This window comes from Neopsephotus bourkii, unplaced genomic scaffold (genome assembly GCF_033783945.1).
Source record: "Neopsephotus bourkii isolate Nb327-2 ecotype Australia unplaced genomic scaffold, CSIRO-AGI_Nbou_v1 NB_1825, whole genome shotgun sequence".
Taxonomy (NCBI): Eukaryota; Metazoa; Chordata; class Aves; order Psittaciformes; family Psittacidae; genus Neopsephotus; species Neopsephotus bourkii.
In genome coordinates this window covers 10,651,906-10,675,904 of record NW_026902298.1, presented here as the reverse complement: position 1 = coordinate 10,675,904, position 23,999 = coordinate 10,651,906, and the positions used below count along the sequence as shown (strand labels likewise).

General features: G+C 43.8%; 1 protein-coding gene and 1 long non-coding RNA gene across 9 annotated transcripts; one reads left to right on the top strand and one right to left on the bottom strand.

Moving 5' to 3' along the window:
- Positions 1-329: 329 nt before the first annotated feature.
- ATG13 (autophagy related 13) lies at positions 330-23,124 on the top strand. 8 transcript variants are annotated; one of them, XM_061343562.1, is made up of 18 exons: positions 335-613; positions 5,891-5,972; positions 6,794-6,874; positions 7,501-7,620; positions 8,044-8,090; positions 8,567-8,707; positions 9,764-9,804; positions 10,348-10,444; positions 10,795-10,893; positions 11,586-11,676; positions 14,060-14,158; positions 15,252-15,362; positions 16,081-16,214; positions 17,180-17,297; positions 17,933-18,010; positions 18,311-18,427; positions 18,884-19,012; positions 20,152-23,124. In XM_061343562.1, the coding sequence occupies exons 2-18, from the start codon at positions 5,904-5,906 to the stop codon at positions 20,227-20,229; spliced, it is 1,650 nt and encodes a 549-aa protein (XP_061199546.1). In that variant the 5' UTR covers positions 335-613; positions 5,891-5,903; the 3' UTR covers positions 20,230-23,124. The 8 variants fall into 8 exon arrangements, with proteins under 8 accessions (XP_061199549.1, XP_061199548.1, XP_061199546.1 ...); XM_061343560.1 differs by having other exon boundaries at positions 5,846-5,972; XM_061343565.1 differs by lacking the exon at positions 18,311-18,427 and having other exon boundaries at positions 330-613; positions 5,846-5,972.
- Positions 11,619-18,415, bottom strand: LOC133207042 (uncharacterized). Its single transcript, XR_009723936.1, has 4 exons — positions 18,290-18,415; positions 13,491-13,592; positions 13,285-13,396; positions 11,619-11,703 (listed from the first exon to the last, which is right to left on the bottom strand). It is a non-coding gene; the product is annotated as an uncharacterized LOC133207042 (long non-coding RNA).
- Positions 23,125-23,999: the final 875 nt, after the last annotated feature.

The following is a 23,999-nucleotide window of genomic DNA, read 5'->3' as shown; positions in this document are numbered from 1 at the left end:
GGCCCTTACCGGCCGCTTGCAGCGCTCCCGGCCCCACAGGCGCTGCGCGCCGGCCCGAGGAGGCCCGCACCACCTACGGCAGATTCGCCACAGCACGGGGCTCCCGGCGGGTGCGGCAGCGGGGCCATCCCCCCTGATCCCGGCCCTGGCTGCCAGCCCCTCCGGCCCGGTGCTGTGCGGCGCGGCTGGGCGGGAGCGGCGGCGGCTCCGTGTGGAAAGTGCGGCCGCGGACACGCAGACACATTCCTCCTCCCCTCCCCTCCCGCAGCAGATGAAAACAAACAGCGGCGGCGATGGCGGCGCGGCGCAGGCCGCGGCTCTGAAGGCAGCTGCAGCCCGAGCCCCTGCTCCGTTTCCCCGCAGGCGCTGACACCCGCGGTGAGACCCCCGCCGGGCCGGCACCGAGGAGGAGGAGAGGCGCTCTCCAGAGCCCGGTGGCCGCGGGGCCCCTGGTGCCTGGAGGCGCCGGTAGCGGGCCCAGGGCCGCAGGTATCCCCCCGTGCCCAGGCGGGGCGCTGAGGAGACGCCGGGGCACGGCGGGGGAGCGGCGCGGGCAGCCGGGCCTCTGCGCGGGATGAGCCGCCGCGCAGCCAGCACTGCCGCCCCCCCGCAGGTACTGGGCGGGACGGAACTGGGGTCCCGGGCTGGGGAGGGCGAGCTCCGAGGGGTAGGTAGGTAGGGAGGTACCGGGTCATGAGCCTTTGGCTGAGGCTTCGTGTCTCCATTCGCTACTCGCAGGGGTCCGGGTTTGTTGCAGCCGTGTCGGTGCCCGACAAAGCCCGACCCAGCGGTGGCCCGGCTTCGTATTCTGGACGGCTGGTGGGAAGGATGTGGCTTGCTGAAACCTCTCCAAGTGGTGTCTTTTAAAACCAGAATGCTTTCAGAGTCAGTTTAGAAACAGTAAATCCTCAGAGCCTTTGTATAGTTTTCCTGTAGTGTGTGTATTGCTGTTTGTTAGAAAAGATTAGGGGTTTGCAGATCAGCACATCTTTCTGTCCTATTGGAGCTCTTAGGGCACTGCCAGTCATCCCCACTGATTCAGTAGGAGCAGAAACATCTTCCTGTCAGTGAACAGGCAGAAAAAGGACACTTTGGGTTCAACCTACAAGCTGCCTTCTTACAAATCTCGAAAGTGGTGTGACTAGGAACAACGTAGGGTGAAAAACATGGTCAGTTACTGCCTGGTAGACTGAAAATTGGTTGCCTATGTAAATGAACTTTAGAGCATTTCCAAATGACTGCTGGAGTGGCCTGACCTGGTAGAACCCTCCTTCTTCTGGCAAGAAATAAGTCAAATGAGCCAGGCTGTGTTTAGATATCTGGAAGGATCACACAGGATCACCTTACTTTGCTTAAATGATAATGTATAACCTCAACTTTTATGGACATGTATTCACACAAAAGTTGGGACCTGGTGATTATATTGGTGGTTGTAGTACAGTGTATGTGGAAGCACATTCTAGGTTAGTCTGCATACTTTGGCCTGACAAATAAAACGAGAGGATGGACCTTTGGACTGGCACCATTTTTAGACCTGAGGGAAGTACAGAATGTAACTGCCGGTCAACAGGAATTGCTTCATTTTGTTTTTAGGCCAGTGGAGCTGGCAGCGCTGGTATTTCCTAAGCTGGGAAGTACTTTATCAGTTAGAAATCAGTTAGAAAGTAAATCTGTTCCCTGATCAGCAGGAAAAATTGCCTCTTTATCAATACTTACATAGTAAACAACAGAGCCTTTCAATCAGAGTATTTATATTATGTGAAACAGTTTTTCTGCTAGAATCTACTCATCTCTTAAAAAATCTGGAAACTTTAAGAGTAGCACACCTTCAAATTTAGAACTGTTCCCTCCTTCTCCCTCTCCCCAGGTTTCTGACTAGGCGACTAAGAAGGCAAAAGGGAGATTAAGTAATTGTAGGATACTGGAGGCTGACTTGTAGGCCCAGCTTTGAATCAGAGCGCCGTCTTTACGGAGATCTTTTTATAGTTGCTTATTAATGTGCTCAAAATACCTGCTTGTCATCAAAGTGGATGTTCTAGGAAAGCTTGCTTGGCAGTCAAGCCTGTTTATCAGAGGCGCTCTGTTAAAAGCTTCAGAAACTTCCATGTCCTTCTCGTTTACCTGTATGATTCGACGAGGCTTTTCTGGAGCTTCACATAGGACATCCTTGGAGATTGGATCTGGGTCTTGTGGTAATAAATAGGTTCTAGAGGAGTGGGAGGGACAAGGAGCCTGTTCAGGGGAGCACAGTCAGGTAACCAGAAACGCAGATCTGGGATGAGGGCTGGCCATAGCCCTGTCCTTACAGCGACAGCCCTTCTTGTTTCTTCCTTATGGTCTTTTTAATTTCATTCTGGGATAGGAACCATGAGTAATTATTTGGCATTGGTAAGTATCTGTTTAAAAGGAAAGCACAGTGACTTTAAGTTGTAGCAGCCATTGCTCAAGAGTGAAATCTCAGAGGAGGGAAATGATGGAAACAGCCTGTATATACTTTCCCCAGCAGTGATAATGATGCCTGGTATGTGTCAGGTGCTTCTGCTCCTTTCCTGTTTAAGTATGTGAGCGTCAGCCACATACACACTGAACTCCCACGTATGAAATACGAACTGTAAGTGTTCTGTGCTCCTCTGGTGTGCTGGGTTACAGGCTGTGGCTGCGTGGCATGCTGGTTGCTGTAGTTTTTCTGGGCTGCACCAAGGGGAGGACTCTTGCAGTTCATTGCATCATGCAAACGGTATCGTCACCTTATGCTGATGTGTCATTCTCCTTAGGGTAGGAGAGTATAAATGCCTGTAAAGTGTGTTAGGCACAGTGCTTAGGTGTTAAACTGTTGGTTAAGTATTCTTCTCTGCCTCTTACCCTTGTGAGAAAGAGTAAGGCTTTAGTCAAAGAGCCACACGTGGCAGTTCTCCTTTAAACATCTCTCTGACGTTTCTCTTCAGAGGAAGGTGGAAGCAGAGGCATATTAAAACATGAAGATGGGTGTTGCAGGAGGAGGGAAACAAAGCGAAAAGCCACGTGGCTGAGATGCTTTTATGTACCTGTGAACAGCTGCTGTGTAGGGCTGAAGCAGTGAGGTATCAGTTTACTCGGTTGAGGGGGAATCAGTCATCTGTGGGTTTCTAACCTAGACCAAAGGTTACTTCCTTCTAGTGGTTATGCAGTGTAAAATGAGAGAGCGTCTTGCTTTAGCTAAGGATGTGCACAGGTACTGGAACTTAACAGGGAGCTGTGCTGGTGTTGCAAGCTAAAGGACCTGAGAAGTGTATGAGTTTAGTGGAACTAAGTTTAAAGCTGGTGGCAGCTAACCTGAGGGTACTGAGGCATTTTTGTAAATCAAATGTTTGCTGTAATTCTAGGCCTGTCCTGACTATTTGCAATGAATGAGTCTAAAGGTGAACTCTGTCCTAAGCCTTAGCAGATCTCAGGGAATTTTACCAGAGCCCTCCTGCAAAAATAAGAGATGGTGCTGGTCAGATAATGACCCTTAGACTTGTCAGGAGCCGAGTTCCAAGGTCCCACTTTGCCCCTGAAATTACAGATTCCTCACAGGAAACCTTGCCTGATACTTTCTGCTCTCCTTCAGGCTCTGGTGAGTTGCTGGCATTTGGTGTATGAATATCCAAGTGCTTTATGAATTGAGGTCTTGCAGGAAGAATCCCAATTCTACTGCAGCAGGGCAGAACTATGAAACTCTCATTCTTTGAACATTGAATTTAAGATGTGGCTCTGGTGGCTGTTTCTCTCCTCTCCAGACATATTTGGGTATGCAGTCACTAGAACTAATTCCTACACTGCACAGAGAACCATGTTGATGGTCTGCTTTGTTTCCTTTCCTAACCATGAGCCTAACATCTTCTATTAGTTCCTGAGTATCTTGTAATAGTTGATACTAGCATTCCTTTCCAACCCCACAAGGCAAATAAATGTAGTGCGCCTTTGTTGACAGCTCTCCTTACATCAGGATATATACTTCCTTGCACCTTTCTCCAGGGGTCTTATAGAAATGGCTTCTCACTTCTTCTCACATTAAAAGCTAATTTAATTTCTCTTGGTATTTAAATGTCAGCATTCTCCTTGCTGAGAAAAAGATGTGGGTTTCTTTTTAAATGGGATATTTTATTGCCTGTCAGCCAGGTTTTGTTGTAGATCTCAGGTCCTCTCAATGCTTACAGTGCTTCACTTAGTTAAGACAAAAGAACAGTAACAGCTCATTCTCACCTATTTTTTTGTAGTGGGAAGTGTCTATACTAAAATAGTATTTCTCAGAAGTTAAGAGTGCTGCATCAGTTAAACATCTAATGCTTTTAAGTGCTGATTTCCATCTATCCCCCCAGTAGAAAAGATCTGTGATCTCTAGTAGTGGTAAAGGCAGGGAAAGAAAATACAATACTTTAGATGAGGAGGTTACAGTATCCAAAGGATAATTTGGTCATGCATCTGAAGTTGAATCACTTGTTAGTTCTCAAATTAAATTACAATTTGCATTATAGATTATTATGAAGTTATTTTAAGATGCAGTATGACTGTAACCTGGGTACTTTCAACCATATTAGATGTCCAGCTTTCTTTTTATGAAGTAATTCAGAAAGTATCGCTCTTTTCTATAAAATGCTCTATAAGTTGCAGTACTCTTACTTAGCAGCCCTTCTTGGATGATGTTGCTAAAGCACTACTTCAAATAGGCATTTATTGCTATTATGTGAGATAAACAGTTACTAAAGATTGTATATATTCTGTGTGAACAGGCCTATCAGCCCTGCTAAGCCTACTAAGCTTTAATGTGTATTAATAGTGTACATTGCTGCAGGTTAAATCTTTGCTTGAAGATTAGACACTGAGCAGAGTGACATTGTGCACAGCAGCTGCTGATGCTCAGTGACCTTAGACCTGGGGTGAGCAGTGCGTTCCATGAATACGTGATGCTTGACAGGCTGCTTCAGGCTGATGAGCTGCCTCCAGACAAAAACAGCACCAGGAATTAAGAGTGAATTAATACTTTGAAGGCTTATGAGCAAAAAGTATAATTAATGCTGCTAATGAAGGCATTCCTCCCCATGGTCTCTATGTGATTATTAACTTAAATACAAAGAAACTGAAAGAAAAACTGTGATTTATTCCAGGCTATGTGACGTGATGGTGGCAGGAATCTCATTAGTGCCTTGCCCTGCCTTGCCTCTGGCACTGTGGAAGTTCATTGTGGTAGAAACAACTGAATTTTGACAAACAAGGCAGTGTGAATGTGAGAGCTTAGTATTTGTTGTCAGAGCTTTCAGGAGAACTGAACTGAGGATTTTGGTCTATTCCTTGGCAAATATTTATCTTTTCAGTTGGTTGTAGGTAAATCTGTAGCTGTACCGGTTTAATGCAAGTACTGTTTGTTGGAAGCTGTGGAGCCTGTTCAAGCAATGGTTTACTTCATTAGCTGCTGAAATAACACTGGAATACTGATTTTAGAATTTCAGACTCAAGACTTGGTTCTGACCAGTGCTGGTAACTGAAGATTTCTGAATCAGACAGTGATATCTGCTGCATAGCTTGGCATAGAATCTAGTCAGTGTGGTTGCTGGGGTATTTTGGGGTTGGTTGGTTTGTTTATTACTAAATTAAGCTAGCAAAATTGGAGAACTTGTACCCAATTTGAATTGTGAGTCTCCTTTGTTGTTTCTTTTCTAGTATCTTTTGCAGTGAGCAGATAAACTATTCATGTGCGTTTATAGCTCACACCCACCCCTCACAGATCTTAGTTAAGATTTTGACAGGCAGAGGCCTTTCATTTCTTTTGCTTGTCATTTATTTTGCTCTAATGGCAAAATGTTTTTAATTCTTGAAATTCAAACAGGAAGCTGAAGGAGGCCTTCATCCCTACGCCTGTGCTATATTTCAGCTTGTCAGATGCAATGGACACTGATCTCAGTTCCCAGGACAGGAAGGACCTGGACAAGTTCATCAAATTTTTTGCTTTAAAGGTAACTTTTTCTCCTGTGGCAAATGCCTCTTCTTTGTTGTTTAAGAAAATCCATGCTTGCTGTGGTTAGAGTAGCAAGGTCAGGGTTTGTTTTGGTTTTTTTTGCTTTTGCTAAAAACCAAAGCAAGAAAAGCTGATGTCAAATTTAGGAGATTCCTGTGAATAACTAGAAAAACATATTTTTCTCTTTTTTTTTCTACTCCTAATCCTTTTCGTTCCCCTAGAAGAGTCCTGCTATAGAATCAGTTATAGGCACTTCACCCCTCTATTAGCTTTCAACTTCTATTAACACATGGAACCACTCCTTGGTTAGGTAGTATCCCCTGTTGAACTCCACTCTTTCTTTTCAGCCTATCTTAATTTTTAGATTGCATCCAAAACCAATACCAGAATGTTTCATTGAATTATGAAATTTGGCCTCACTTGGTACACAGATGCTAGTACATCCCTGACAATGGCTATGTTATAAATGTACATACTTTACTTAAGTTTAGGTGTCCAGGTTTAGGATGTAGTTGTAAATTTTGTTTCAGTATTACTAAGAACTGTGCAACTCCTGATTGCAAAATTGGCTTAGTCACTTCATATTATTACAGAGAAAGGTCAGTTTAACGTGATTTTTCTGTCTGAAATATATTTGCCTGTTACCTGTAATAATTCAAACCAGTTAGACCTGAACATTAGTGTAGCAAACTCTACTTCTCTACATCCTGCTCAGCCCTCTCATATTTTGTTTACTTGGAATTTGTCCAGCTCAGGCTCTTAGCTGAGGGCTCTGCTGAGCTCAGAACATGAGTGTGTATCTTTTCCTTTCTGTTCCAGACGGTACAAGTGATTGTCCAGGCCCGACTTGGAGAGAAAATCTGTACCCGATCATCATCCTCCCCAACAGGCTCTGACTGGGTAAAGTCATGGGGTGTTAAAGCAATTCCATTAACTCTTTAGAGTTTCTTTCATGTGTGTGTGCACATACGTGTTGAGAACACAGTGTAGTTACAGTCTCATGCAGATTATAACAAGTATTCATAGCATAACTACTACATTCAAATATGTTCATTAGTGGTGTGGGATTTTTTGTTGTTTACATACAACATGTCACTCTGGGCTCTAAAGGGCTGATGAGAGGAGAGAGCAATGATACCTCTCAGCAGCTCCTGCCAGCTAAGGCTCCTTTTCAGGATCTGCTGGGGGTGGGGTGAGGAGTTCTGTTCTCTAAGAAGTTTGCAACTCGTCAGTTCAGGACTTTATAGTAATGGGCTTTGAAGAGATTCAGGTTACTCTGTGGGTAAAGATAGGACTCAAGTGAGGGAAAACATTATTTTTATGGCAGGATCAAGAAAAACATTTGAATTAACAACCAAGGAAGTGTTTGCAAATATGAAAAGCCTGAGTCCATCTGGGAATTTTCTGTTTCGTCAATATGTCAGTGAACACTGACCTAGTATGTTCTATATGGGTCTACGAGTTTGTCTGCAGTGTACCATTAGGCAGTTTCTCAAAGAAATGAAATCATTTCTTGTGTTCTGCAGTTCAATTTGGCAATCAAAGATATACCAGAGGTTACTCATGAAGCAAAGAAAGCCCTGGCAGGACAACTCCCTGCGGTTGGAAGGTCTATGTGCGTGGAGATTTCTCTCAAAACCTCAGAGGTGAGAACTGAGTCAAAATAGATGCCATTTTTTTCAGTTGAATCTTAAGTCACCTACCAGAGTTCCTGCCTTTTAGTCCACGACAGTGTGAAAGTATCTTCACTTATGCAGTTAGGTAGTATGCTAATGATAAGAAATACATCAACATAAGCAACCCACTGCAAATAACTGAGGCCAAACACACAAATGATAAAGCAGCAAAATCTAGTTTCTTAGACCTTGAAGAACTTCTGAGGAAGGTATTCCCTCAGGTGATCTAATTGTGTAGTGAGACTTCCAATGCACCTTTTTCTGTTGCATTACAAGAGGGTGAGAGCAGGGAGAAACATTGTCATTGAGAGCTGTGGCTGCTGTTGATCTTTAAGGAGATATAAGAGTGTGTTCTGAAATTAGCCTTTCTCTGACATCCTTTCTCTTATACAGGGGGACTCCATGGAGCTGGAAATTTGGTGTCTTGAAATGAATGAGAAGTAAGTACACTCTTCGTTCTTCACACTTGCTTTGTGTGTGTTTGTGTTTTAGCTGATGAAATGGGAAGTCCTCTGTCTAGTCTAGCAGTCAAACTGTTCAACATTGGTGTCAAGAAAACAAACTAGTAATTTCATTCCTTCTTCATTCATTACAACAACATCTGCTTCCTCAGATACAAGAATTCATATACTCAGTAATGACAAATGTTTTTAATACTGAAAAGATGTTTCTTTCTAATAGAAGGCTGCATGGAATTTCTCACCAGTCACTTTTACGACAAGTGTCTAGATTGAAGTAGGCTCTCAGCTGGCTGCTCAATAACAAGTAGCCACACTCGGGCTTTATTTTATAATTTTGCAATGAAATTGGCATTAAACAATTGGCCCAGACTAATTTTGATTTTATAAAAAAAAACCAAAAACAAACAACTTAGGCGTGAATAAAAGACTCATTTTTTCCCCTTTGTGTTCTTTAGGTGTGACAAAGAAATCAAAGTTTCGTACACCGTATACAACAGGCTGTCTCTGCTGCTGAAGTCTTTGCTTGCTATAACCAGGGTAACTCCTGCCTACAGACTCTCAAGGAAACAAGGCCATGAATATGTAATTTTGTACAGGTATATATAGAATAAGCAGAATATGAGATTCCCATTTGAAATACAAACAGCAGAGGTTCTAGACTTGAACAGTGCAGCTGTAATTGTGATAAGAAGGGATGAGTGATAATAAATACAAATTACTGGGATTTAACTACTACTGATAATTGAGAGAAAAGAAATTTGGGCAGTGTATCATCAAAATAAGCATGGACTGTGAAGTATTGTTGGTTGCCTACCATGCTGAGAAGATTATAAGAATTCTCTATGCAAGCACTGGTTAAATGGCTTACTAGAATCCAGTTGTTCAGTGTCTGGCCTATATTTGACAAATGCCTGTCTATGCTGCACATAACTGCAGTGCATACTTTTGCAGTATAGATTCATACTCCATTCTGCTGTTTCATTTTAAAGATGCATCCTCAGCTCCACTTCCTGTTGTTCTTGCAGTTTACTCATCCAAATACTGAGTTCAGCTCTCTTTAAGCCTGTGAGATCTGGCTTATGATTCATGGTTATCACCCTCCAGTCTTTGTTTTGGGCTTTGGGAAAAGTCTTTGACATGTTTGCATAGCTAATTTAGATGGTTCTAAATCTCAGGTTTGCTGTCATTTGCACAGCTGAGAGCTTAAAAAGAAATCCCAGCCATTGCTTCATTTTTGCCTGCCTTGCTGCTTTGGCATATACTTAAGAGCAGGTCTCTTCATAGCACAGTTAATCTTTTATGTTACATGATGAGTATTCACTTTTAGACTCAGACTTGTCTGTGAAGTTTATGTCACTTCTCATTTTTGCTCTGAACTGTAGATTTGCCAGAGGCTTAAAAAACTGAAACAGAAATTTTTGATTAGACTACTGTTTTATCTTCCTTTCTCTTTCTACATGACATCTCTTGCTCTAAGATATGTAGCTGGAGGGTTTCTCGAGGTGGGCATTCTATCCACTTCTTTTGTCTTTTTCCTAAAGAGAAAAAGTAGTTCCAGCCTTTCAACTCACGAAATCAAATAAGCAATAAAGATATGTATAGCATTATGCCCCCCATGGACTTAATACCTTTTCTTTTTCCTTTTCCTGCAGGATATATTTTGGTGAAGTGCAACTGAGTGGCCTGGGAGAAGGTATGATCAGGCAACACACACAAACTAGAGCAGAACTGTTCCCCATACTGGCTAGGCATTTATTACTGTTCCTAAGTGCCATAAGGAATATTAAGTCTGAGGTTTGCATATACTTTCTATCTGGACCTACCAGTGAAGGGTTGTGACATAAGGCGATAAGTATAATGGTGGTACTTGGACAAAATATAGGGCGATTGCCATTTGGACTCTAGTGATCCAGAACTGAAATAAGAATATGGAAGTATGTTGATAAGGAGCAGGACTAGTAAAGAAGACCATGATCTGCTCAGGAACAAGAAGCATTTCAGAGAAGTATTTTAGACTAAGATGGGAAGCAACATCAGAAGTCTCATGAACAAAGCCTACCAGCAAGGCAACATAGTCCTGCTTTTTTTATTTTTATGGGTTCTATACAAGCCTTTGGAGTTCAGATTGCAAGGGATAATTGAAACAGTATAGAAATAAGATAATGTAACCTCAGAATAGAAGAAGTATGGAACATAAATAATCAGTGAAACTGATAATCATTTCTTAACCTTACAGGTTTCCAGACGGTCCGTGTTGGGACAGTGGGTACCCCAGTGGGCACCATCACTTTGTCTTGTGCTTACAGAATCAACCTTGCTTTCATGTCAAACAGGTGAGAAAACATGATTATGCCAGAACCTGTTTTACAGTAGTGTACTACTAAACCCCACGTGTTATGAGCCCCTAAATCTTTTTGTTCTGCTTGTCCTTCCCTCCCAGGATTCTCCTTCATGGAGAATACTCTTTCTCATGGTTAAGTCTTGAAGCAAGGGGAGTATTTAGGTAGCCCTGAGCCATACTCTAGAACTCCAAATTGTTGATGCAGTTTCGGAGTTGCAGGGCTGAACTGTAATGATGCTCTGGTCCCAGTAATAGACACAAGGGCTTTCTGTGAGGATGCCATGAATTGGGATGAGAGTAGAGGGGAAAAAGCCAATAACACCATGACTTGTTGCCTTTCAGGCAGTTTGAGAGGACCCCTCCTATCATGGGGATTATCATTGATCACTTTGTGGACCGTCCCTATCCCAGCTCTTCACCCATGCATCCCTGCAATTACAGGTGAGGAAATAATGAGTTGAAGTCATGGGTTATGGTGAAGGCATCAGTTATGCCCAAATACAGAGCCTTTTCCACTATTTGCTGACTGCATGGGAAGGGAGACTGGAGGATAAGTGTCAAACCATATCGACATGGTTGAGCATATGAGGAAGGGTGACATTTCTCCCTCATATCTAGAAGACTGAGTGCAGCAAGGCCCAGTAGGTGCCCCCATTCCTTACAGAAGTACTTGGACACAAAGGATGTTTAACCTTGCCTGCCTTTGAAATGTAACAGTTAATTCTGCTGTAGAACTATGTGTCCTGAGGCATGCATCTCCAGATATTTCCATTGGGGAAACATCAGAGTTTAATTCCTGTTTGTCAATGAGATGTTTGTCTTCTCTAAATTGCATGTGAGGGCACTGAGACTGGGACCAGTTGACAATGGTTCTGTAAACACCAAAGCCAGTAGCATTAGATACTCAGAAGTGTTTGTGCTTGAAGGTAGAAGAGGAACACCTGGGGAAAATTAGTTTTCATACCTTGTTTTCCTCAGTTCTGCTAAGTAGAGGAGATCCCTTCATAATTTTCCTTTTAATTCCACCCAAATACTCTCAACCTCCCTGCAGTGCTTGTCCCAGTGTGTTTTACTGTTTCTTTGTTTTAAGGAGTATTTCCAGTTAGAAAGCTTCTCTTTTCTTGCTGCTTTAGAGCTGGTGAGGACAATGGTGCAGCATACCCCTCAGTAGAAGATTCCCAAGAAGTGTGTACCACATCTTTTTCTACCTCTCCTCCATCTCAGGTAAGGGAAACCAGACTTTTTTAACTCCTAGATAGAATAATTGCTGTTAGGGTAGTGTGCGTACTCCTATATCAACCACTGTGCAAACAGGCAGCCTCCTGATGCTGATGAGAATTTAGTATATGGGTTATTTATATTGTTACACTCTCAGTAGAAAACTAGTTAGATACTGATTTTAACAAAATGCTAGGAGACTGGAAAGACTGAATTACTGAAATTCAAAGAACCTACAGTATAGTTGGGCTGAGATGTGCTTGAAGAGTATAGCAGTGTACTTATACAGTCACATCCTAGTGCTGCAAGAAGAGGAAGGAACTCAAGAGATTGATGCCAGGCAACATAAAGTAGAGGTGACAGACTGAGAAAGAAACGCTGAAATATCAGGAAAATGCTTATAGCACAGTGCAGAATGGAAAAGCAGGAAAAAGACAATAGCCATACTTGCTGGACCATCTAAAACTAGTTGGGGCAGCAGGAATACATATCAGCAAGAAAAAAAAAGGTATCATAGTACTGAACTAAGGACTTAATACTCTGTACTTACACCTACCCATGCAAATTTCAGTTTTCATTCTAAAATGAATGGCTGATGGTTTCCTTCTGAATATAAAAACCCCAGAAACTCTTAACTCCTACTTTTACTGTCCTTATATACCCGACTCCACAATTCCATATTTTGAAGACTTAGTCAGATTTGTAGTCGTCCTATAGCTTTAAACATTCAGGAATGTTTCCTGCCTTTTTGTCCAGCCAAACAGATGTCTTTACTGATTTTTCAAGACAATCTAAAGACTCTCAATCTCTTTTGATGCCCATGTGAAACATAGAATGAATTATAATTGGAATGCTGCTCCAAACTGAATGGGTCTTTCCACTACTTCAGAGGAATTAGCATGACTGGTTTAGCAAAGTGCATTTTACTGTATGAATGAGCTATTTCCTAAGAAATGAGCTTTCCTTAGGAAGCATTTTTGTGCTAAGTGGCTTTTGGGTGACAGGGCATCAGGTAATGTTGAACTGATCAGCACCTGCAGTAAGTCTGATGGAATAAAGCTTTTCTTACTCTGTGATACATAGCTCAGAAGATGAGTTTGTAGCCAAGTTGTGTCCTGCCTTTTCACAAAATGGGTTAAATGCAAAAGGTTTTATAAGGAAATTTCCAGTGACCCATGCCAGTGTTACTTAACAGTAATACAGTGTAAATACATTGAGGTTGACATCTCCCCAGGGTACATGAAGCTTTGCTGTCACTGAGGGGAAAAGCTTTATGAAACCAGACAAACCTTGAGGATTCACACTGAGTATGAGCCTACGTTCTTGCTTTTCTGTGGCTCATAGTTGCCATATGCTGTGTGCTTATTTATAAAGCCAGTCTTTGTTACCACAGTTAGAATTGTAAGGTTGTCGTGGCAGAGTGATCTCTAAAGTAGATTAGAAGGGGGAAAAAAGAAACTCATTTCCTTCTCTAGCTTTCTGTATACAGCTTAACATGTAGGAAAATACTGGGAACTGTGTGGCAGTTTCCTATAGGCAAATTGTCCAAATCTCTGCCTGCCTTCCCAGTAGAAATGAGGCCTAACCTGCGTGATAGAAGGGAATAGTTGTTACTTTCTCCCTGCGAGCTTGCATAGCATGTCTTTATGTTGTTAACTAGCCAAAAATTCAGGAGAAAGTCTGTCCATGAGCAATACACAGAAACAAAGCTGTCCTAATCTGAAAACTGTTGGTAAGAAAGTGACTGAGAGAAGGTATGGGACTGAACCAGGTTTGGATTGCCATTTTTGCATTAGTACCCTCTGTAAGACAGCCTTTACCTCTGGAACATCACTCTGGTTGATGGAGTTCTCTCTTCATATCAGTGTGTTTGAATTGCACCTCAGTCTGGGTCCCCTTTATTCTAAGGGTGCAGCACATACCTGCCAAGATATGATGCCTCATAATGCTGGGAGATAAGGAGTATGTATGGATGGAGATTACTGGAATACATGTAATTTTTACATTTGGAAAATAAATACCCTTGGCTTTTTGTGGCATCTGCTCAGCCTTCTCCTTGCTGTTTATCTGGTTCAGTTCTAGTGACCTGTGGAACAGAGCCTCTGGCAGTTACTTTCAGTGTTCACTGGAGTCTCCAATATAACCTGTGTTGAGTAGTTCACTGAGATTGGAAAACAGACAATTCCTTACAAAATTAATGGGCTTCTGGCAATACTGAGACTTCTGCTCCATGTGTAGGTGTGGCTGCTGCAGCCCAAACCTCTTCACTAGCATTCAGTTCATCCAACTCTTCATAGTTCTTCTCTGAAGTCCTTCTCTCTTTCTCTCTCCCTCTCTCTTACTCTCTCTCTTTTCCTTGTTTCCTCTGTGTGTCTGTCTCTGTGCACAGTGTGTTTTTACTGTCACAAAGGCACATTTTCAGACCCCTCCTCCTGTGGTGACGGACACCCTGAAGGTCCCAGTGATGGGACTGGCCTTTTCACACCAAGTGAGTTGTCAATAGAATATGTTATGTGTGGCCAGATACAGTTCCAGCATGCCAGAACAAATACAGGAAAGTAGAAATTTAACAATATGCAATGTTGTGCATGAGAAAGGCTGGTGAATGCAAAATGGGCCAGGCATATTGTTGAGACTGGCTGCTTAAATGCCTTTATAGATGAAGGTCTCCCAAAGACAGGACAAGCATCCCTAACTAAGCAGCAGCAGTTGCACAGACTGTTAGTGAAGTACCCAAGTAGTAAGGCACAGTGCTGAGTGTTTTCTCTTAATAGCCAGTGTCCCTAGATCCTACACAGTCGGTAGTGCTCCATTCAGCTTAACTAGCCCCATGTGAATAACCTGCTGTTCATCATTCAGACCCCTCTAAATGATGTCAGCATTGGTGTTGCTGGAGTATCACACACAGAGCTCTGAAAAGAATGTTTCTCTTGAGGTCAGGTAAGCTAAAACAGGAAAGTTTTATTTAATCCAACCAGCGAGATTTCTGCTGGGGTGTGTAAGGACCTTCTGGCTTTCACTGTTTCCAGCACTTCATTCCTAAAGCAATCTCACAAGGGTTAGTTTTGTGAGAGACCTGGTTCTCTTTACCTAGGATGTTTACGGATTCTATTCTTTGGCTGAGGATATGTACGTATCTTCAACGCCTGTTCAATGTGCAGTGGGAATGGGTTCAAACAGTTGATAATGCAGTTGTTTTGAGGAAAAAGGTATTAGCCCTTTAATGAGTTGATGATGGCATTTATGCTTTCAGTCTCAAAAAGAGAGCTGTAGAGCAGAGCTTCCCTGTGAATGTCAGTTGTACCCTGCACAGCTTTCTCCTATGTGTGTAGGAAACCAGTCTCGTTTTCTTGTCAAGGCCCAGACTTAGCGCCCTGCAGTAAGAAGTTTTATAGTAACAGCCCTCATTATTGATTCCAATGAAAACCTAGCATCCTTCTGCCAGCCTGAAATGCTGTGCTGTACCTCTGACTTTTCCTGTTCCTTCTTCAGTGACTGATGATTATTCAGACTGGGGGCATTCCCCTTCCCCTTCCTCTTTCCTCTCCCTTTGCCCTTGTGTTTTTTCTCTTCTTTCTTAGCTTTCCAGCTCTCGTCTTTCCTATCAGCCTGCTGCCCTGGGAGTTGGATCAGCTGACATGGGGTATCCTGTACTCTATGCTGGTGGCTTGAATGCTGCACACCCTCACCAGGTACTTGTAGAGGGTAGAACAAGCATGGCTGGTATTGCAATCAGTTTTGTCACTTGTACATCTCAGAGAGGCCTTGACGCTAGTGCATGCATTAGTATCCTGTCTGACAGAAGTGAAAAGAATGTAAGGTAAATATAAAGAAAGCACAACTTTGCACAGAGTCTGAGAGTTGGATCCTCAGCATTCTGCCTTTACTGAGGTAGGGTCATGTGGAAAAAGTATGACAGGCTTGAGGCATTGACCACCTCTCTAGGAAGCCTGTTCCAGTGTTTAACAACCCTCTCAGTAAAGAAATGCTTCCTAATGTCCAGTCTAACCTCTCCTGGCACAGCTCTGAACCATTCCTACATGTTACCAGGAAGAAGAGATCAGCACCTCCCTAGCCACTTCCTCTCCTCAGGAAGCTGTAGAGAGCAGTGAGGTCATAGCAAGAGGATGTGATTATTTTTCCCCTGCTTCTCCTTGAAGCAAGGGAACTAAGGCCAGAGAGCTCTGCAGTGTAAAACAGGCCTGAAGTGGAGTAGGAAGGGAATAAAACCAATTGTCTTGTGATGATCACCTTCTACTTGACACCTCCCTCAGCCTTATGGGGGCTAGAGCCCAGCCATATGCCAAAAATCCCACACCTTAGTCCCAATATGACAGAATCTGCTCTGTATTGCACTGTGGTGTTTGCCCGATTCTGAGATCTCCAACTTGCCTGTTCTCTCCATCCCAGTTGATTGGCCCAGGCAAAGAGGGGGGAGTTCCTCCAATTCCCAGCCAGCCAGCACATGGCACTCAAGCTGACCAAGAGAGGATGTGCACCCCACTTGATGGAGGCCACTACTCAGCAGCTACTCCTTCTAGTAGGTAGGTTGGTTTCAGATGATCTACCGCTTGTGCTAGCCCAATTATAATCCTACTAAGATAAAACTTGTTGGCATCCCCTCTTTGTCTGTAACATAACTACTGTCTTCCATCCCCCAAAACAGCAAGCAGTTTTCTCTGATGGGGCTTTTTCTCCATCAGCCTTTTTTAAGCCTTTCTCCAAGCAGTGATCTCACCCACCTCCTTGCACCTGCTGGTCATTGTAACATCCTTGCAGCTTCTGTTTTGTCAACTTTATTATCAATTATATCTTTTCTAATCTCTTTACTGTATTTGCTCATTGTAAAACAACACAGTGAAATAAGTTCTCAAGTGAGTCTTAAATTCTCCAGAGTTAATGTGAATTGTTACCAAACCAGCTGTACTTACTGCAAATCTGTTCACTATTTACGAACAAAGTTACTTAAAAGGAAACAATGCAAGCTCAGACTGTCCTAAATCACCTCCCTCTCAGCTAATGAAATCCTTCTATTCTTTTTTAGTTACTGTGTTTATTTCTTGTACAGTCTCTCTGGGTCACATAGTTCTGAGTCGAGGATCTTAAGCGGTCATTTTGTTACAAGGAAACCAAAAATCACAGTTGCACTAGCACCTCCCTATGTGACTACTGTATTACTGAAAAATAATAGTGATGAACAGGAATTGCTGTGAACATGCACATTCTGAAGCTAAAAGTCCATCTCCAAAAAGAAAAACCTATTTCAGGTGGCAGCAGCTTTTCAGCTAAATAGTTTTCATCCAGCTTTAAATACGAATCTGATTCCATTGGTGTCCCCCTCCTCTTTTGTGCTTATAACTGAGAAAGAACCTGCAGTACAAGGACAGATTTCTGTTGTCCTTCCAATACTAGGAGTAAACCCAGAAGAATAAAGGAATCCTGTCAAGCATGGGATTTGTCAGTGTTGTTTGTACCACGAGTCAGTAATTGCTCTATTTTCCTCCCCCAGTGAGGACACAGAAACAGTATCAAACAGCAGCGAAGGGAAATGTGGCTCCCCACATGACCTTTTGGAGACCATCTTTATCCGGAAGGTGGGAGCTTTTGTCAACAAACCCATTAACCAGGTAACTAACAATAGATCTTCTCAGAGGGCACCACAGTACCCTGCTGCTCCCATCTGTTCCTACACAGAGGAGCAAAAAGCACCCAGTGCTAGGACAACCCTGGAGAGTGTGTTCTGCCAGCTGCAAGGCTTGTTTTTCATAAAATCCTTTTGGGATGTGACAGACACACTTTGCCAGAACCCCGTTTGTGTATGGAACAGTTGATACTCAGGTCTCACAATAATGCCACTACCACAGGTTCATAAACTGGGGAAGCTGGTAAGAAGCCTGCCATGCAGTAGACCAGTTGACCACTAGTAAGCAAGCATTTAAGCTCAGCTGAGGTGGCTTAGAGATCTGTCCAGTTCCTAAGGATGCTGTTCTAGGCCTTTTGGATGGATGAAGAACTGATTGGATTTGTAGCAGTTTGTTAATCCTTGTCTGTAGTATACAAGATGTATAGCAGCAATCCCACCTCAGGGCATGCGTCTGCATTAAGTCAGCAGAGTACAATTTCCCTGTTTTATACCTTTTTGAAATGAGGTTATCAGCCTCCTGCCTAACTGCTGACATAATCTTGGGCAAAGACTTTTAGTACCCTTTTCTGTGCTGGGTAAGAGCATCTTAGTGAAATTCTGTTTGCTGAATCTCCCCAGGTGACCATGGCCAACTTAGACATTCCTTTTGCCATGTTTGCTCCCAAGAATGTTGAACTGGAAGATAACGACCCCCTGGTAAGCCTCTTCCAGAGGTATAATGTGTGCTTCCTCAGCATCCCTTATGCAACATCCATGCTATTCTGTACTTTGAATACACTTCATAATTTGAGGAAAGAACTAGTTATTTAGGTTTGTTTGGTTTTGTCTCCCATGTTAATCTTGGGCTCTCTAGACGTACAAATAACAGTATGTGTTTGCTGCCCCTGCTGTAGCATGTGTTCATTATCCGACCTCCTAACTGTCCCCACACTATCAGAATACACAGACAGATGTGGTTATAAGATCAGTACTCACCATCTTTGATTTCTTGGCCAGGTCAATCCTCCTGACTCCCCAGAAACTGAATCTCCTCTACAAGGCAGCTTACACTCGGAGGGCTCCAGTGGCAGCAGCACAGGGAACACCCATGATGACTTTGTTATGATTGACTTTGTAAGTGCCCTCATCAGTGCTCTCACATAACACCTGCTGCTTAGATGGGCTTCAGGTGCTGATGCAATGACAAATGATGTAAGAATAGTTTTCAGTGGGGGTGTAAAGGACCCATGTGTCTCAGTTCCAAACTAGAGCTTGATGGTCCCCAAACTGCAGAGAGACTGATAACTTGGAACCAATAGCTACAAATTAAATACTCTCAGTTCCCTTCCAACACCTGGGCTTGGCATCCTCTTGTCTAATGCCTAAAGGATGCCAAGGAAATGTTCTCTTCCTATTGCTCAGGCAGGCACAGATCTTGGCTATTCTTCAGTTATTTAATCTGCGTTATTGCAGCAACAGTTGTAATGCCAAGAGGTTCACAGATAGTAGGTAATGACATTACCTGAGATTATAGTGGAGGGGAAGCCACCACCTCTGAATGTGAATTAACAGCAGTATCTTTGGTTCTAGAAACCAGCATTTTCAAAGGATGACATTCTTCCAATGGACCTGGGAACGTTTTACCGTGAGTTCCAGAACCCCCCTCAACTCAGCAGCCTCTCCATTGACATTGGAGCACAGTCCATGGCAGAGGATTTGGTATGGAGCCCTGATGTTTCTTTTTATGGGAATCATACGTAGTTTGTAATGCTCTCCCTATTCCTAGTTTGAAAAAAATTGTATTTTCATAGAATTATAGAACAGTTTGTGTTGAGAGGGACCTTTAAAGGTCCAACCCCCTGCAATAAGCTGGGTCATCTTCAACTAGACCAGGCTGCTCAACCTGGCTTTGAAAGTTTCCAGGGATGGGGCATCTACCACCTCTTTGGGCAGCCTGGTCCAGTGTTTCACCATCTCATCTTAAGAAATTTCTTCCTTATAGCTAGTATGAATCTACCCTCTTTTAGCTTAAAACCCTTACCTTTTCGCCTACTACAGCAGGCCCTGCTATAAAGTCTGTCCCCATCTGTAAGATCCCTTTAATTACTTAAAGGCCACAAAGTCTCCCTGGAGCTTTCTCTTCTCCAGGCTGAACAAGCCCAGCTCTCTCAGCCTTTCCTCATCGTGGAGATACTCCATCCCTCTGATTGTTTTTATGGCTTTCCTCCAGACCCACTCCAGCAGATCCATTGTCTTTCCTGTACTTCTCAGAAGAGAGACCCTGCCCAAAGGGGATCCCTCACTAATACTTTCCAGCCAAGTGTAAATTTGTTTGTGGCACACTCTGAAACTGGTGTGTTTAGCTTCAAGCTGAAAGGTGCCATTGCATTGCTGTGGCTGTCACTGAAACCCCAAAAACTAATCCTGCCTCTGGTGTGTCAAACTTAGTGGCAAACTAGGCCTGATCTTGCAGCCTGAGCAGAGGTAAACCCCTGGTGTGGCTGGTGAAAGTCATGTATGGGTGAGTGAGTGCTGTAATGGGCTTACAGGCATTGTAAGCCCAGAGGCTGAGAGCTGCAAGTGGCTTGATGGAGGCAGTGACATGAGCAGGTTATTGTGCTGCAGCTGGTGGCAGGAATTGCACAAGGCGAGGCTCCAGTGAACCTACTGTTCTTACAGAACACACTGTGGGCAGGGTGCCCTTCTCAGGGTCACTTGCTGGATGCTGCCAGAGGACTCCTGGTTTTGTGCACGTAGGAAGGGGAGCACAGAGCACCAGAGAGGGGTTGCCTGTGTGTTTAAAGCTTCTTTTGATCTGCTGTGAATGAGCTCTGACCTGCCCCTTTCTTACCCCTCAGGACTCGTTACCAGAGAAGCTCGCAGTCCATGAGAAAAATGTCAAAGAGTTTGATGCCTTTGTAGAGACCTTGCAGTGAAGCTGTTCCCAGTTCTTCCTTCTCAAGGCATTCTGGAAAATGACGTCAAGAAATATCTCTGTTGCCCCTGCTCTGCCTTTTGTCTCACTTTGATTAATCCCTTCCATCAAGTGAGCTTCCTTGGATTGCTCTCTTCAGCAGCAGATCTGATTTTCCTCAGCTACACCACTGCATAGTTCTGGACTGGTTTTCCTGCTCACAGTTTTGAATTTAAGACTTCAGTAGAGACAAGAGAAGTCAAAACTTCAATGTATGAAATCTGTTCTCTCTTCAGTCTCTGTTCTCTGTGGAGGGGCTTTGTGAAAAGTTGCCATATGCTTCCTCCAGAGGTCCTATGGTGTAAGTTCCCTCGGTGTAGCTTCTTGCTAACAGACTCTTTCCTACAGTCTCCAACCCTGTTAGAGCATAGAAAGCTTTGGCTCATTCCCAGGGGCTGTGAGTTCAGCAGATTTAACTCCAGGACATCCATTCCGCAGAACGGGGCATTTCATCCTGACTTCAGTGTGAGTGCCTGGAGCCAGGGAGAGACGTCAGCGTTGGGACCTGTGTAATATAAGTAGTTACCTTTGTTTTACTGCTTCTAAGGAACTGGGCCTCCACTTGCTTTGTGTGAGGCCTGTTAGGCTGGCTGATAAGCAGGAATGGAACTACAGAAGAGCTTTCCACATTTCCTTCCTGAGCATACTGACGCTCGGCCGTGCTGAGTTGAGCAGTGTTGACTGTTGGCAAGCCTGCATGTAGCAGCTGTGATAATGCTGAATTCACAGTCTCTGCTTCTGAAATACAACTGTAAATACTAGGAATCCTATTTCTTTAGGGTTATGTTACTAGGAGTAAGATTCTTTCCTCTAACCCTTGCAGACCTTTCCTACTTTATGGTTAATAGATGATCTTAAGAGTCAAGAAGTATTTATTGCTTTTAAAGAAACCTATATTTCAGAGATGTTCTGTTTTCATGTAGTAGTGCGGGTCATTCTGCTCTGGATCACTGCAGACAGCAAGTGTGCCATGGAACCCTGGCCAGTGAGACTGGTCTCTCCTTGCAGGAAAGTATCCAAGATATTTATTTTCTAAGACAGACTTGATTATTCTAATATAATACTCTGTTTTGGGGACTTTGTGTCCATTACATCCAGTCAGGGCCCACTGACAGAATTAAACGCACACAGGAGTGGGGTGGAGTGGCAGGGATTTGGTAAAAAGCTGTGTTCTGATAGGCATGGATGAATTTGCAGTGTTTTCAGCCATTCAGAAGGCAGCTTCTTGAAAGAAGCACATTTTGGGGTGGGGGGGGAGCTTATGGTACTTTTTAATCAGCTGGCTTTTGATTAGCTGAAATGTTATTTTTGTAATGATGTGGTTATCAGCAGTGTGAGTGGCAGTGCTCAAGGGTTGATTCGGCTGGTGCGTGTCTTTTGCCTGATGTAAGGAGGGGAGGAGAAACAGTGACACTAAACAGAAACTTAGATAAGGTAGGTCTCCTTGTAGTTCTCTCTCCTCCTCCTATGTGTTACTACAGTGAGCAACTACAGGACTCCTTACTGTCCTAAAACACTTTTTCTTTCTCTGGATGTGGAGTTGTGTTGCCTCAGGCCTGAGGAGACATCTTAATTTCCTTCGAGTGGCTGAGTAACCAGCCTTCTAGTTAGTGCAGTGTGGCAGCTTCAGCTTAACTGAAAGAGATCACTAGCAGCTGACAGGGGAATCCGCTGGAGAACACTATTCCTGTGCCACTGCTGGAGCAAGGAACCAGGTTCAGAACAGAGCTTGCTGTAAGGTCAGAGCAACAGGATGCTTTTATGTTGAGTGCTGTGTTCAAGGGGAGGCCGTATGAGCTCTAAAACTCTAGGGGAGAGCTTTACTGAAGGACAGCTGCCCACCAGAACTTCAGCTTACTCAACCAAATCAGCTTTTCAGCAGCCTCGCACAGAAACTGCTCAGTCCTTGCAAAATAAAATGCCCAAACATTTAAGAAAGCTTCTGAGCTAAACTGTGCACAAGAGTGTTTAAGTTAACATGGGCTTTAACAAACACTTGATCCCCACAGCCAGAGCCACCTTGTTTTACAGGTGGAAAGGGTTGCAGAAGGGTGCAGGAGCATAAGGAATGAATATATCAGCTGGCTCTCACATCTGCATAGGAAGCTGGTCTCTGCCACCTTCTAGCTCAGAGATGTGGTTGCTGTCACCTTCCTCTCAATGGACAGGCTGTGCTTGGGAGAGTGATGCAATCTGGGCTGCAAAGCAGCAGCACTGGGGTGAAGTGCTGGTTCGCTCTATCAATGAAGAATAGACTAGGTTGAACTTCATCAAGCCAGTGCTGCTGCTGTCTCCTTCTCACAGAGGCACACTGTGGAGCTGGCAGAAGGCAAGCCATTCTTGCTGATCCTGTCCAGAAGGTCCCCAGAGCCAAATACTTCTGCTCTTTGAAGCTGATGGCTACAGCTCCCACATCCCAGAAGGCAGAACGTCAGTGTGGCAGTTGGGGTTTTTCTACTTCAGAGGGCTGGAAACTTGCCTATATGAGCTGCTAGTGTTGAGCTGGATGGCCACAGCAATAAAGAGATTCTCTAGGGCTGAGCTATGTGCCTCTTTTCTGGACATTCCTCAGTTTCAACACATGGTTGCTGCATCTGGGCTCCCTGACCACTGCACAAGTGCTCTGCTTCAGGAAAGATCTAGCTGCTGCTGTGGCCTGCCACAGATTGTGTTATGAAGGCTGTTTATTTTAGCAGCTGTCTGCTCGATTCTATATTAAGGACAGGATGTATGTAGCTGCTGATTTACAGATAACTTTGGGTGAGGGGGAAGGCTCCTAAATTGCATTGTTTTGGAAACAGTCTCCAATGTACTTCAAGTATTCAAAGACTTTCCATTAAAACTTTTACGTAAGCAATGCTCTGTGCTTGTCTTCATGTATACTGACAGCTCTGGGAATGTCCCAGCCTCGCACCATCATTCTCCTCCAGGAAATGGGATGGTCAAAGAGTGCAGGATGGATCAGGTTGCTGCCTCCAACACAGAAGGGAAGAGGCACTGATGTGCTACAGTTAGTCAGCAGGATCCAGGTGAGACCATCCTATTGAGAGTGAGGAAGGGGCACAGCAGGTTCCTATCTTGTCCCAAAAGCAGGAATGGGGAACAGACACACAGTGTTGGCTCTGGTGACCTCCCCAGTGAGCTGGTGAAGGGGATTATCTGGGTGTCTTGCCCCAGCTGAAATACATTAACTTGTCTCCAAAAGAAAGGGGTGGGAAAAGGGAAAATCCCAACCCACCAGCAGCATTTGCATTGTACGGGGTTGCCACTACATGCTTAAAGGGAGCGTGGGAGCGTTTTGATCTGATAGAAGAGCTCAAAGAGACAAATAAGATATGGGAAGAATGAGTGTGGGTATCTCAGTAGCAAGATGCTGGTGACAGAGCACGCTGCTTGCCTGTCTGATCCCCAGACTTAACAGCTGTAGTCCAGTGTTGCTTGAAGTTAACCCTCTGTAGCACACGATGCAGTGCAAGATGATAACACCTTCCCTTTAAAGGAAGGATGAGATGGTACAAATCTGTGTGTATATACAAGAACTGCTGATTTAAGCTGCAATGTAAAGGGTGTCTGGTTCTTATAAAGAAGAATAGCAGGAATGGGGGAAAAGAAAAATGACAGTGTATATGGGAAGCTTCCATGAAGGGAAATATTCCAGTTTGAGGAACAGGGCTAACTCTTAAAAGTGTGCTTAATTTTGGGAGGTAACACAAACTGAGTATCCCATTGCAT

Excerpts from the sequence above, each read along its gene's own strand:
- ATG13 (XM_061343562.1), top strand. The coding sequence starts at position 5,904 with ATGGACACTGATCTCAGTTCCCAGGACAGGAAGGACCTGGACAAGTTC. Across the intron at positions 8,708-9,763 it reads GAATATGTAATTTTGTACAG|GATATATTTTGGTGAAGTGC; the intron begins GTATATATAGAA and ends CTTTTCCTGCAG. Across the intron at positions 18,428-18,883 it reads ACTTTGTTATGATTGACTTT|AAACCAGCATTTTCAAAGGA; the intron begins GTAAGTGCCCTC and ends CTTTGGTTCTAG.